Below are 13,615 nucleotides of genomic sequence, written 5' to 3' on the forward strand. Positions count from 1 at the left end.
CTGAGATGGACCTAAGAGTTGCAGGGACAGAGAAACTCAGGGTGGAAACTCAGGGTTTCCACCTACCATTGCCTCGCAGCGCTCCTTTACAGAGGTGCAGAGGAGCTCTCACCACACGTGCTCACGCTCCCCATTGTCCTGACCTCACCAGGTCAGGGAGCAGAGCGTGTCTCTGTCGAGTAGCTCCACAGCATCGCCCCTGGTCAGCAGCGATGTGAGTACAGTGGTGTACAGTGGCTACTCAGCGACCTCCCAGCCACCTGCAGGTTTATGGCCCCACAAAAAAAATGCCAGCCACAGACTGAAGGTGGCAGTGCCAGATATTTAAGCAGACAGCATCCTCTGTGTCCTTCAGTACACAGCTGTGCCGTGTGCAAGCTGGCGTGGATTTTGAATTTTCCTTATATCCTTTGTTGTACGTGTGTCAGTGCTAAAGTGTTCTCATAACGCATCAGGAAATATTTTGGTTCTTTGTTACATCGATGTCCCGAGTAAGGTTCTTGTTTCCGGGTTGCTTTTTTCTGGGTAATTAGGGTCATTATAGCGGCAAAGAAGGTGTGTACCAGGTTATAACATCCGATCTCGTGATCGGAGATGTGCGCTCTCTGTCAGTGGAGTCGAACTTCCAGCCCTTCGGCGCCAGCCCTCGTCCACCCGGACTCAGGAATTTGGGCAGCGGGCATGGGAATGGCTCTGCCGGGCCGCGCTACGCTCCCGAGCTTGCTCCTGCCTCCGTTTCCGTTTCGGTTTCGCTTACTGAAAGCCCCGGGCTTTCGGGAATGCAAAGCCACCAGGCACCGCCAGCACGACTCCATCTCGCGCACGTAGGGACGCCACTCCCTCTCGCCCGTCCCCGTCACCGGTGCTTTTCGGCCACAACTCCGCGGCCGAGGACCGCATCTCGCCGGGAACCGCCGCCGGGAGTCGGCAGGTAGGGGAGCTGCGTGCGGGGGCGGGGGGAGCAGCCGCTGCGGTCTGGGGGTTCTCTGCCCGCGGGCGGCTCCGGCCCTGTGTCTTACCCGGGGATACCTGACGGGGCTGGGATGTCCGTCTGGAAAACCTGAACAGAACAGTAGAAATATCCATCCCCCCAGAACAGCAAACCAAATTAAAAAACCACTACAGCTGATATATATGGCATCTGTCTCTATATCTACATCTATGCCTATGTGTACGTCTGTATGTATAGGCATATCTATATCTATATCATCTATACAGAATAATAGGATATGATTGGACAAGGGGAAATGGTTTCAAACCAAAAGAGGGGAGATTTAGATTGAATTTAAGGAAAAAGATTTTTTTGCGATAAGGGTAGAGAGGCACTGGCTCAGGTTGCCCAGAGATGGGTGGATGCCCCATCCCTGGGGACACTCAAGGTCAGACTGGATGGGGCTCTGAGCATCTGGTGGAGCTGTGGGTGTACCTGCTCACTGCAGTGAGTTGGACTCAATGACCTTTAACGGTCCCTTCCAACTCAAACATTTCTGTGATTCTATGATTTCATTTCTGTATCTATACCTATATCTATATCCACATAGTTTATGCTTTAAAACATTATGTATATGATACATATATAAAACAGTAGGTATCTGTATACATACAAACATATATAACTACCACTGTGACAAAAAACTTCAGTGGTCTTTTGATTGCTGTTATGTGCTTGCACGGAAAACCCAGCTCCGTGAGCTCAAGGCAAGTGATGAAAAAGAGGAAACTAAATTCATGGCTTTGACAGCTGGTTACACCAATGGCTTCTGTGGTCTCAAATTCATTGTTTTACAAATTCCTTTTGGTTTCTTTTTGCTGCATCTTTGCTTCTGAGAAAGTAAAATGTCATTAACACATGCTTTTAAGCACAGAAGAAACCAGTGGAAATAAACCTTCATCAGTCTCTTCTACTATGGACATCCATCACCTCAGCCTCCCAGAGTACTTTCAGGTTACCAGAACTTAAATGTTACATTTTGCTATTTCATATGCATGTCATGTTCCTCCCACACTTCAAGTAAAAGGCCAACGCTGACCAATTTTGCCTGTTACGTGTTTTTGCTTCCATGACAGGTACTGTGAGTGGGCTGCCAGGTGAAAGAAGAAAATATTTCCTGGAAACTTTTAAGTGGTCTTCTTACAGTATTTAAACTCTTCTGAGAATCTTCTCCACTTTTTGAAATACACAAAAGCAGCAGAATTGAGTGAGCCTACACTGAAGCATAGGTTTAAAGTTCAATTTGGTGCTGTTGAACAGGTTGTCCCACTGCAGACAACAGGTGAACGTAAGTAACATTCTTTGGCTTCTTGTGCTTGTTTTCTTTTCTGTATTCCTTAATGATTTCTAGAATCATGAAAATGTTTTCCTGAATTAGTGTAGAAGGATCAAGGACTGTTGCCTACATATTGCTCTGATTAGATGACACATGTCTTAAAATGCCTGTGGCATTTCAAGCACTAATTTTCCCATTTTTGTCTCTGGTTACAGTTAACCACTGTTAGCAACAGAGAATTTTCCCTACTGGGGAACTTTCCAATAATGGGGAAGTTTCCTAAAGAAGTGGAGTTACATGAACATTTAAGTTCTGCTATAAGAAGGCTTGGGCAAGTAGTTCTGTTCTTGTCATCTCCATGTGATCGTGAGGGAACTGTGCAGCCAGCTGCACTGAAGACTGCTTTTCTCTACAAATATCTTTTACTTCTTTAGAACTGTGTTATCCGCAGATGCCAGAAATCAGTCGGAGGAAAGAAGCAGCATTGTGGCATGTTCTGTAAGAAAAGCAGTGAGAAGGATTTAGATTTGGTTTGCCACCTAGGTCTCAAGCTGCTTCATCTGAGCCAGCTTGGGCATGCTTCTGCTCAGGGTGAAGCAGAACAGTCTGTAATGGTTACTGCAGTGAGCATTTTCGTGTGCTTTTGGATTTGACCTGGACCTACTTTTTTTTCTCTCTGAGACTGAACAATTGAACACAGCGGCATGGCAGACTTTCTCAGTCTTGAGGAATTTTGTAAGTAACAGTCATATATTTTCTACATATAGTGAGGCTCGTCTTCTTCTGCAGCAGTTTAAAGCAAGGAAGTTAGAATTTTGCAATTTCAAGTTACAGTCATGGGTCTGAGAACCATAGAAGAGCTTTGTTGCTATCATCCATCTCCCAGGAGTTGATTTCTTCTTCTAAGAATAATACCTACAGAGAACTGGGATGGAATGCATGCACAGGTATGGGTGTCCTGCTGTGTCAGTAGTGCAAGTACTCCTTGTTCTGGCCACCCTCTCAGCTCTGATCTCTACTGTGAATAAAGCAGGACACATTTTGAGCCTGAGTGTACTGCAGCTCTCATCATTCATAGCTTGGAGAAGAGAAGGCTGTGGGGAGACCTCACTGTGGCCTCCCAGTACTTGAAGGGAGCTTATAGACAAGAGGAGGACCAACTTTTTACATGGTCTAATAGTGACAGAGCAAGGGGGAATGGCTTTAAACTAAAAGAGGGGAAAAATTTAAGTTAGATGTTAGGAAGAAATTGCTTACTAAGAAGGCAGTGAAGCACTGGCACAGGCTGCCCAGAGAAGCTGTGGATGCCCCATCCCTGGAGGTGTTCAAGGCCAGGCTAGATGGAGCCTGACCTAGTGGGTGGCAACTCTGCCACTGGCAGGGGATTGGAACTTGGTGATCTCTGATGTCCCTTCCAGTCCAAGCCATTCTATGATTCTATGGTCTTGTCATGGGGAACACTGAAAGTTGCCCATCTGCACTGGGCAGCCTCTGCAGCTCACTCTGTTCATTCTGTGCTTGGAGTGAATGTGGCTGAGGCATTCCTGTGAGGCAGTGCTTTTCTATCTCATTTGAGAAGTTTGCTTTCTTGGGCAGCAAGAATGAAGGGAATCTAATGCATGTACATCATCACCTAGACATCCTTGGGCAATCAGATTGCTGTTGCTTTTAAGAATGTCATTTGTGGTTAAAGAGTGAATTAGGTATCCAGACATGTTAAGAAGACTGGAATTTATTCATACATGAAATGTACCTCTCACCTTGAGTCTTGTCTATATTTTCATGTCACTGTTAGCAGAACCCCACTGTGTAATTGCTTGTGCCTGCCTGGCAACATGCTTGAAGGGCTCCCTTCCTCAGCTTCACCTGCCTTGCCATTCCCAAACACTCTGCTGGGATCAGGTAGCAGCAATGTGGGGGAAAAGGGAGCCTGAATCAAATTATTGGGTGGAGTCTTATCCTCTTAAGCCACAGTACTGTAAAGGCATATGCGTCTTAATTGCTCAGAGCAATATTGCTAATTTATTACCTTAGTGTTGAAAACCAGAGAAATACCAAACTGTTTGTTGGGTAAGTTTTGCAATCCAGAGAGGATTTCATGAGTTGGGAAGTCTGATGGCTACCATAGTCCCCAATTTCTTATGAAAATTTTTGTTACTGCTAGAGAACAGTTGGATGCAATCTTCCCTTATTTCTGCAGCTGTTTGTGTGTCCCAAATGAGAGTTTTATTTAGATGAAATTGTGGAGTTGTCTGTACTCACAAAAGACTTCCATTATAGTCAGCTTAAGTGCTTTGAAAAGATATACTACTGTTTGAACCCAGTGCTGCTCTGCCTTAAGCTTCACACCTAAACAAGAGTAGTGGGTGTGTGAAGGTAAGTGTGTGAACTGACATTAATCAGTGTTTTGTGATTTTGAAGTGTTGTGTAGGAGTATAAAAGTCACATTAGTAAAGAGGGGAAAATTTCTGAGGGAAAATTGACACATTTGCATGTTCAGAACTAAAGCAGCAGAAATTCAAGGTTTTGTTTGCAGGCTGTTTAATCACTGTTTTACAAGGACATTGCTGTTTCAGTACTCTGTAAGTGATTATATAAGTAACTTCACTAGCCCTGCAACAAGCGCTGTGAAATCCCAGATGCTACAAAGCAGGGTATGTGCTCAGGACAGTAAAACAAGGGGAGCTTTCGGGGAAGCACTGAGCTCATTGCACCCACTATGTGCGCAGAGAATGTGTGTAGAGAACTGCTCCCTTCTTTTCCCAGCAGGAGAAAAGATCTCTGCTGTGGTTCATAGGAACAACTAGGTACTTGTGAGTATTCATTTACTATTTGACAGATAGTGATAAAGTTCATGTTTTGCCATAATTAAAAAATCTGTTTTTTAAATATAAAAAATAAAATTAGGTGCTCCATGAAGGTTTCTGCCTCACTTGGTGCAGTCACACATGCAATTTTGTCATGCCTTTGCTGAAGTGGAATTCAGTGCCCTGTGTCCAGTTCTTTGTGTGCAGTGGCTGTGAATTATATTTTACAGTGCAGTTTAGAAAATAAGCAGATATTTATGTTCATCCATTATTGTTTTAGGTGCTATGCACATGATGAAAAAGCTTTTGCTTCCGTACATATTTCTACTCTGCTGGCACTCCCTAAATGGTAAGAAGCTGAGTTGTATAAAGTAGCAGAACCATTTGTTTCCTTTCTATGTGTAAGCATGGAAATGGTAATTTCTCGGTTTTCCTGCAGGTGCTAGTGTTTTGCTTTTTTTTTTTTTTTAACTGAATGTTTTAGATAAAAAGGTCATCGTAGGCTTCCACACTATACAAGCTCTGTGTACATAATATGAGGGCTTTGATTCGTGGCTAGATTGAAATCCCTGCCAGCATCTCAACATAGACATCATGAAGGCAAGATACTATCTGCCTTGAGCAAAATTCTATTGGGAGTGTTAGGTCTGGGACTTGTTACACGTTCTTGAACATCCCCTGAGAAAGGAATTGGCACTTCTATAAACAGAACATTCTCAAGAGAGGTATTAACAATTGCCTGTTACTGTAGCAATGTTCTGCAAGCAACAGCTGAGAGGGTGCATTTGCACATACCATTGTTTTTAGAACAGGTTCATACTAAGTACCTGCACAAAGCAGGTGTCTGCAGGCATAAATAGCCCAGTTTGTTATTGGGAAAATGCATGCAAAAGAACTCAACAAGAACATGGGAGTTACTCTTGGTCCTCAAAATGTCACGTAAACGTCTGTCATATATATTGATTAAGCATGGCTTTCAAAATAAGGCTTATAACTGGAAAATTAAGTTTTGTTTCAAATTTTGTTTTTCAGCTTTATTCACAGTCGAAGCTCCCAAATCACTCTATACTGCGGAACTTGGCAGCAATGTGACCATGGAATGCATATTTCCAGTGAATGGGAAACTAAAGTTCAGGGATTTAAGTGTCATCTGGGAAAAAAAAGATGAAGTTAGAAAGGATGTTTATGTACTTCTCAAAGGGAAGGAAGACTCTGGAAGTCAGCACAGTGATTTTCAGGGAAGGATAAAGCTGTTGAAAGAGAATCTGGATTTTGGGCAGTCTGTCCTTCAGATCACCAATGTGAAGCTCAGAGATGCGGGGCTTTACCATTGCCTTATTGAGTACGGGGGAGCTGACTACAAGACCATCAATCTGAAAGTTCAGGGTGAGAGTTCGACTGCAAGAGCTTCACTGCTCTGTGACACTGTGGGAAGATTTTTGGGCAGTCCTGTCAGGAGGGCATGTCTGCATTAGCATTTCAAAAATGTTCCCCGGAGACAGGAGCAGCCTCATGGCCATTGCACCACTGTATAACCTTGTGTTTTGTCTAGGTGGAATCCATATGCTTTCCTTAATTTCTCCAACATACGAGGAACAGCCTGGTAAATGCCATTTAGATAGCTGTGTCAACATCGTGTCAACATTGTAATATACCCTGTACCCCCAATTACAGAGAGACACACAATAGTAATATTTACTTTCCCTACCAGGTGTGTTATTTACAAAAACCAAACCAATGCACAGAACTGTGGCCAGAAGGCTGGAGATAAGGAAAAGGTATCTTGCTAATAGATGCTGTTCTTCTGACTTCCTCCTGGTAAAGATCTCTTTACCTTCATCTCTTTAGCTCCTTACAGAACTATAACCCGAGAAGTGGTGAGCACAGGAGACAAAGAGTGGAAGTTAACTTGTCATTCAGAAGGATACCCAAAAGCTGAGGTGATGTGGCAAAATGGAGAATGTCAGGATTTGACCGATAAGGCAAATACAAGTTATGAAACTGGAAGTGATCAGCTGTATCGTGTGACAAGTACACTCACAATCAAAAATAGAACTCGTGAAAATTTTCGTTGCATCTTCTGGAATAAAGAGATTCAAGAAAATACATCTGCAAATTTGTACATACTAGGTAACTTCTCTAAACTTCAATTATGGTAATATATTTCAAGATATTATGTCATTTTGACTGAGTTGAATCAGCCATTATTTGTTTCACATTTCTATCTAATTTTGCAAAGGCTAAAAAGGAATACATGTGCTGTTAAGTTTTGCTAACGGTGTACACTTCCATTTCACCAGCATTGTCATTATGCGTCTGTGGATGGAGCTAATTGTTTAAAGGTGGGAATTTTATACAACCAACATGAAATCTGAGTGCTAACCTGTTATCAAAAAAAAAATCAATTATTTGGAAAGTGTATAGCTTGGAGATCAGAAATGAGATCCTCTCGTACAAATTAAATACACTCTAAGAAAAATTCTGTCTTGATTATGAGAATTGTCAACAACCTGGTCTTTTTGAACTGAACAACCTGATCTTTTCCTGCCAATACAGCTTTTGCTGTGGGCGTATTTAAATTTAACACCTTTTACACATATTTTTTTTCCTCATAAAATGTCAACTGAGGAAAGGAGCGCAAAGACCAATGCAATTTCCCCTTAGATCTTTTAATAGGGCACCATGCCTACTGCTTTTGCTTATTATTTGCCTTTCCACATTGTACTTATGATATATTTGCACATGCTTTCAGCTGAGCTGGAGGCCTCATCCAGCTCACAGACGGTATTTCTGTTTATTAGACTGTTATTCAGGTCACTTCCCTGGCCCACATCACCACTCAGTGCTAAAAATGCCTGTACTTTTTATGACTGACAGGGTGGAAGCAGGCAGCTGATAGTGGGGAAGTTAAGCCATCCTTTCAAAGGGTAGAAAGAAGGCAAGTTCAGTACTGATAAGAAGTGCATCCAGGGTTGAGGAAGCAGCATGTCCTTTGCACTCAGAGCTTTCCCAGAACAAAGTGACTCCTCCTTTACTTTGTCAAGCAGCTGTTTCCTGTAGACTTGATGGAAGGACACTAAGCTGGGTGTAATACTTTGTACCTTGGTGATAAGCAGGATTTGTGACGGAAGGAAAGGTACTGTCCAATGGAATGCAGGAAGCAAAGATAGATAGGAATTTGTTAGATAATGTTTACTAATGTTTGTTAGATAATGAAAGCGGTGAAGTGAATCATCAGCCTTAGACAAAATCTAAAATGCTGTTATTACATCAATTATCATAACAAAAGTAATAATGAAAATGAAAGAAAAAGGGAGAAGTAATTCTGCAATGCCTTTCCCCTACTCCTTTTTCCTGAAGATTCAGCTGATGATATGCTGTGGACTGAGAGCAGGCGCTTTGTTTGGCCAATTCTCATTGTGACTGTCCTCGCTGGATCAGTGTCAGTTACTGTCTGCATAAGGAAAGGTACATTCAAGATATTTATTTTCGTGTATCTCTGTTGTTGTCAATCTTTCCTGTAGATTCATCTTCACAAAAGTGAGATGAGATCGTAAAAACCCTCCTTAGATCCTTCATCATGAAACCACTCGTTTTTTACCACATTATTTCTTTCTTTTTCTTCACTTGACTCAATCAGATATGAGCTGTTAGGTTAGCAGAGTGGTACAGGTTGCCAGCCACACTCAGGTCATTTAATCATACATCTCTATTAACTTTTCTTATAGGTAGAGCAATACAATTAATACAATATTATATTGAAGCATCAAGGCATGGGTTGTGAACCTACCAGAAATGGAAGTTATTCTGAATGCTCAGAGTAGATAGGGCACTTCAGGTCTTTTAGCATTTTCTACTGCATTCTGTAAACAGTGTGCACACTTTTTTAAACAGACCTGTTACGAACTCAAGATATGTCCTCATTCTTGTTAAAATACTATAAAAAATGATAAATTTCATGTGAAGTGATTGGTCCAATTTTCAGTCTGAAAGACTTTTTTTTTCACAAGACATTCCCACTGTGGCTTGGTACCACTTGTTTCATTTCCTCATTAGGTTTTGCACATTTTCTGTTCACTTGACTGACTTGGATTGGATAATTTCAGCATTACACAGCTGAAAACAGCTAAAGCATTAGTGGTAATTTGTTTTTATTTGATAGCAAGCCAGAGGAAAGACCTGAAGATGGAATTGTAAAGTATCTAAGCAACAACACACTCATGCACCATTTTTTTTTTTAAGCTTGAAATATTTACATAACCTGAAATAAATACTTTCCTGCCCTGACCATCATCCCTCTGCTTCCTTGGGAGAAGAAGAGTTTGTTTGAGGATTTTATAATCAGTGGTACTTTTTTGATTTTCATATTAACACATACTGTAAAGTCATGCAGATCTCAAAACATCCATGGGGGCTCATTTGAAAATATGAAAAGGGAAGTGTGATTTTCTGAACATTCACTGCTTAGTCAGAATTCTTCCTCTAATTATCCTCTAATTATAACAAATTATACCCTCTAATTATAATAAATATGTAGATATATTTTTTGTCAAGCTGTATGAAGAGACAAAGTATGGGGGTGCATTGATACAATACTTTCAGCATTATAATATCATACTCATATGACTTCATTCTGTGTTACCAGAAATGCTCCAAAAAACTGAACAAGAAGTGAACTAACTGCTTCTTTTGAAACTCTCAGATGTTATAGTAGGTATAAATAGGTAGCTGGCCTGAAATTAAACTGGAAGTAATTCATAGTTTGAAGAGTTATCTCTAAAGCTTGTACACAAAGAGAGATGCGCTTTCTCAGACTGTGTAATAGAACTGTGGTTTGTCTGCCAGCTCTCTTTTCCCTAGCGAAAGCCAGAAACAGCTCTCATTTCTGGCTGGAAACTACACAAAAAGATGTATCAACAACATTTACACTAAGCTTTCATTTTCAAACTCCATAAAATAAATACACGATAGAACTCAATGTGGATATTCAGGTTTTTGGTCACAAATTCATCTCCTGCACAGGTGCTATGGAAACTTGTCCTGGGAGAAGTGTTTGTAAAGCTTAACAGGCTTGTGGGTAAAGCGGGTTGGCTACATTAAGGCTGTATATAAGCCTAAATTCCTAAGAATAAATTTCTCCTAGGAACATGATAGGAATAGGAGTAGAATATGAAAGTGGAAGAAGGGACAGCAATATCCTTGACTTCTCAGAAGATTCCTATCTGGGGATTTCAGTGAATGTCAGGAATTTCCTGCATTGCATGTGTACTATTAATCATGTGTTTGTGTATGTGATAGTATACATACATGGCATATATGATTAACATGATTAGGTAATATGTATGTAAGTGTCATAAACTAAGAACAGATTCAGAAGCTAAACTAGTACTGAGAACATTTAAAACCCAAGCTGCCCCAGAGGACTGGACAGGCAACTCTTTAAGAACAGAGCCTTTCTGGAAATGAGCTTGTTTCCCCCTGAATACACCAGGAAGGTGACTCCCTTCTTGTTCTCTATTGGCCAACATGTTTGAATGTTAGGAGAAAATGTATAATGGAAACGCATTTGAACAATTACATTTCAATTATGTTAATGAATAGTGTCAATGGAGTTTTGGCTTGCAAATCAACTAGAAAGGAAACAGGAAGGAAAACTAACAGACCGGAGGCACTAAAGACTTGAAGACTTTGAAGAGGTAGAGAATTTTGAGAACCAGTGACTATGCTGTGCTAAGAGTGTCCTTCCCACCAGTGTGCTTAAGCCCTCATTAGATCTAGAATGAGTATTTTGCTTTCATTTTGATTTTTCTCTCTTATTTTCTTTCAGCTAGAGCAAATAAGGACTGTAGGACACGTATGGCTAAATCATCAATTAATATAGCAAGTACGTACCTGCGGCATAAATCTAGCTCAGTTGTGTCTTATGGAAATAATTAAAAAAAAATTCTGTAATTGAGAATCTATTCTATAATGATGGCAAGGACAGGCAAAACTTCCTTTATCTGTCACTTTATTCCCTACTTTTTTCCCTAGTAGCTTTTTTTTCCCCTCCTGTTGAGACACTGGTGTTATTTAGCAAAGTTCACTGAATGGGCAGTACCACTGTGACAGTCAGAAAGGGAAAGGAATAGGGCTAATACCTACAGAGAGAAAAGAGACTAAAATCCTTTACCCTTCTCTATTGATGGCTTTTAAAATTTTTATTATTATTTATATGTTGTTTGGCTTTATTTAGAGACCACTTTGAAATACACTGTTCTGTGCAAGTTAGTCCATACAGACAGTTAGGACTTTTCCTTAAGAAAACCTATTTTAAAAATACTTGTCCAAAACAGACACACACAGTATTTGGTATTAATCTCTTTCCTAGTCTAAGTCACATGCTTCTTGGAAGCCCTGAGACAAGTTTAACAAAGTTTTATCACTGCATGTATAGTTTTATTTGTGCTGACTGTTATCTGTGTGTGTGGTTTGTTTCAAGAGCTGTCAAAAGACAAGGACGCACATGACTGCAGAGGTCCTCCTTTTGAAGACGAGGAGCTGAAATGTAAGCATAAATGATAATGGTAAAAATAGTGGCAAATTTCACACAAGTGAATCATCTGTTATTCTCACATCTAATGACCATTAGGAGTCTTGCCAACACAACAGGAGGAATGATGATGACGGTGGGGAGGGAGACCTTAGGCCATCATTACCACTCAAACTGTAATGAGTTATGAGAATGTCTCAGCAAAGCAAGAAAATAAATGACTGAGTCTCTGAAGCTCCCAAAACAGACTGTGGCATGGAACAAAAGGGTGAAGTTACTGAAGCTTTGCTTTCACTTTTTCGCTGACTTCTGCAGAACTTAAATTACCTCCCAAATCCCTCCCTGCAATACTTTACTATTGTAAAAATAAACAAAGGCAAGCAGGTATAGATTTCTGAACCAAACAGTCAGGGCTTAGGGATACCCTACCAGAGATAATGGCAGATGGGGCACTGTGCTGGATTTTAAAAGAATTGATGACCTAAGTCACAGCAGTTTCTCTGTATTTGTAAGATTGTATTTGTTTCACTGCATTTGTTCAAACACTCTGTCCACCAACGTGTTTAAACTACTATTTCTTACCATGATCACATTTTGTTTCTATCTGACCTTCTTATTAATTTTATTTTAGATTTTTTATTTTAAAAATGAAAGGAATTTTTCTTAGTACCTCCAAACTCTAGGAAAGAGTCACAAAGCCAAGAAATGTTCTGTTATTCTGTGTTTTCATAGTTTGATTTTTTTTTTTATAATTCTTCCTTTTACAGACATACAAATTGAGAAGACTTAGAGAAAGCAGGGGAAGATTTTCCATTGGTGGTGAAGATTTGGCAGCCCTGATGTCCTCTGCTCTGTCTGTTAAGGGAGATACATTTTTTTTTTTTTAATCCTGTTGTTGCAACCGTCTTTCATATTACTGTAAGTTGGGAAAAGCTGCAATTATCATAGCATAATAGGTCCTTGGATTCTGGCCTCTGTTTATACTACTAAGTACAGAAAGGTTTATTTAAATGTCCACATTTTTGCTTTCTGAAGTTTGTGCACTTTCAAGGACACATCCTACTGAAAATGTATTTAAGATAAAGCACTTTAGGTCTAGGACCATAAAAAATTTCTTAGCTCATGCTCGAACAGTCCATCTTCTGGACTTTCTTTCCTGTTGAAGCTCTCGGTTCACTGCAGAGATTTTGTTTTCTAGATTGTGAAGAACTTTTTCAATACATTGATCCACATAGAAGATAAGAGTGCAACAAGAAAAGATGCTATACGTACAGGACATTTTCTGTCTTTATTGTAGATCTTAAAATGCTGGCTACCATCAGCTATGTTTTAAATGGATACTGTAACCCTCTTGACAGTTATGAGAAAATTCCTGGAAATTATTAGATAATGCTCAGCTTATTAATCTCATTTTTCTGAAAAAAAGTTGTTTTGAGGATTTAATTTCCTTGTGGTAAAGCTGGCACTACTTGATTACTGATTGTTATTCTTCTGATTAAACATTTGGGGATAATACAACACTTTGGACCTTCAAGAAGTACATGTCTTGGTTTGGACTGCCTTTTTCATCCTGGAAACAGAAGAAGAGGAACCTTCTCACTGCTAGAACATGAAATATGTGTTCTTGTGGTTACTTAAGAAATGCTGATGGAACACACTCCTGGATGGTATTTCTTAATCTATTGTTGTGTTTGCAGGTTCATAGCTCTTTGGTTGTTTTTGTCACACATAGATTGAAATTATTTATTAAGATGGTATTCATAACTATATTTTTCAATAAAAATGTTTTGATTTTTGTTTTTTGTTTTTTTTTTTTTAATTATTATTATTTTTTCCCTGCCATCTTTGACTTGTCAGTGTCTGGTGTGAGGACTGCTCATGCTGTTTATGGAAAACTCAGATATTCAAATAGCCTCTAATGGCTCCTACAGAGATGAAACTGTGAAAATTTGAAATCTCCTTGGGCTCCTGCTTTATCTTTTCTGTTTAACATAAATGAGTTCACTCTG

The 13,615-nt window shown here is 40.0% G+C and overlaps 1 protein-coding gene across 7 annotated transcripts; it reads left to right on the top strand.

The window, feature by feature from the left end:
* On the top strand, positions 395-13,242 carry LOC110389954 (programmed cell death 1 ligand 1-like). 7 transcript variants are annotated; one of them, XM_021381077.1, is made up of 10 exons: positions 399-931; positions 2,068-3,002; positions 5,034-5,080; positions 5,355-5,423; positions 6,107-6,460; positions 6,923-7,204; positions 8,435-8,542; positions 10,902-10,958; positions 11,556-11,621; positions 12,374-13,242. In XM_021381077.1, the coding sequence occupies exons 4-10, from the start codon at positions 5,360-5,362 to the stop codon at positions 12,394-12,396; spliced, it is 954 nt and encodes a 317-aa protein (XP_021236752.1). In that variant the 5' UTR covers positions 399-931; positions 2,068-3,002; positions 5,034-5,080; positions 5,355-5,359; the 3' UTR covers positions 12,397-13,242. The 7 variants fall into 7 exon arrangements, with proteins under 7 accessions (XP_021236754.1, XP_021236751.1, XP_021236752.1 ...); XM_021381073.1 differs by lacking the exon at positions 5,034-5,080 and having other exon boundaries at positions 2,068-2,279; positions 2,483-3,002; XM_021381074.1 differs by lacking the exon at positions 5,034-5,080 and having other exon boundaries at positions 2,068-2,279; positions 2,949-3,002.

This window comes from Numida meleagris, chromosome Z (assembly GCF_002078875.1).
Source record: "Numida meleagris isolate 19003 breed g44 Domestic line chromosome Z, NumMel1.0, whole genome shotgun sequence".
Lineage (NCBI taxonomy): Eukaryota > Metazoa > Chordata > Aves > Galliformes > Numididae > Numida > Numida meleagris.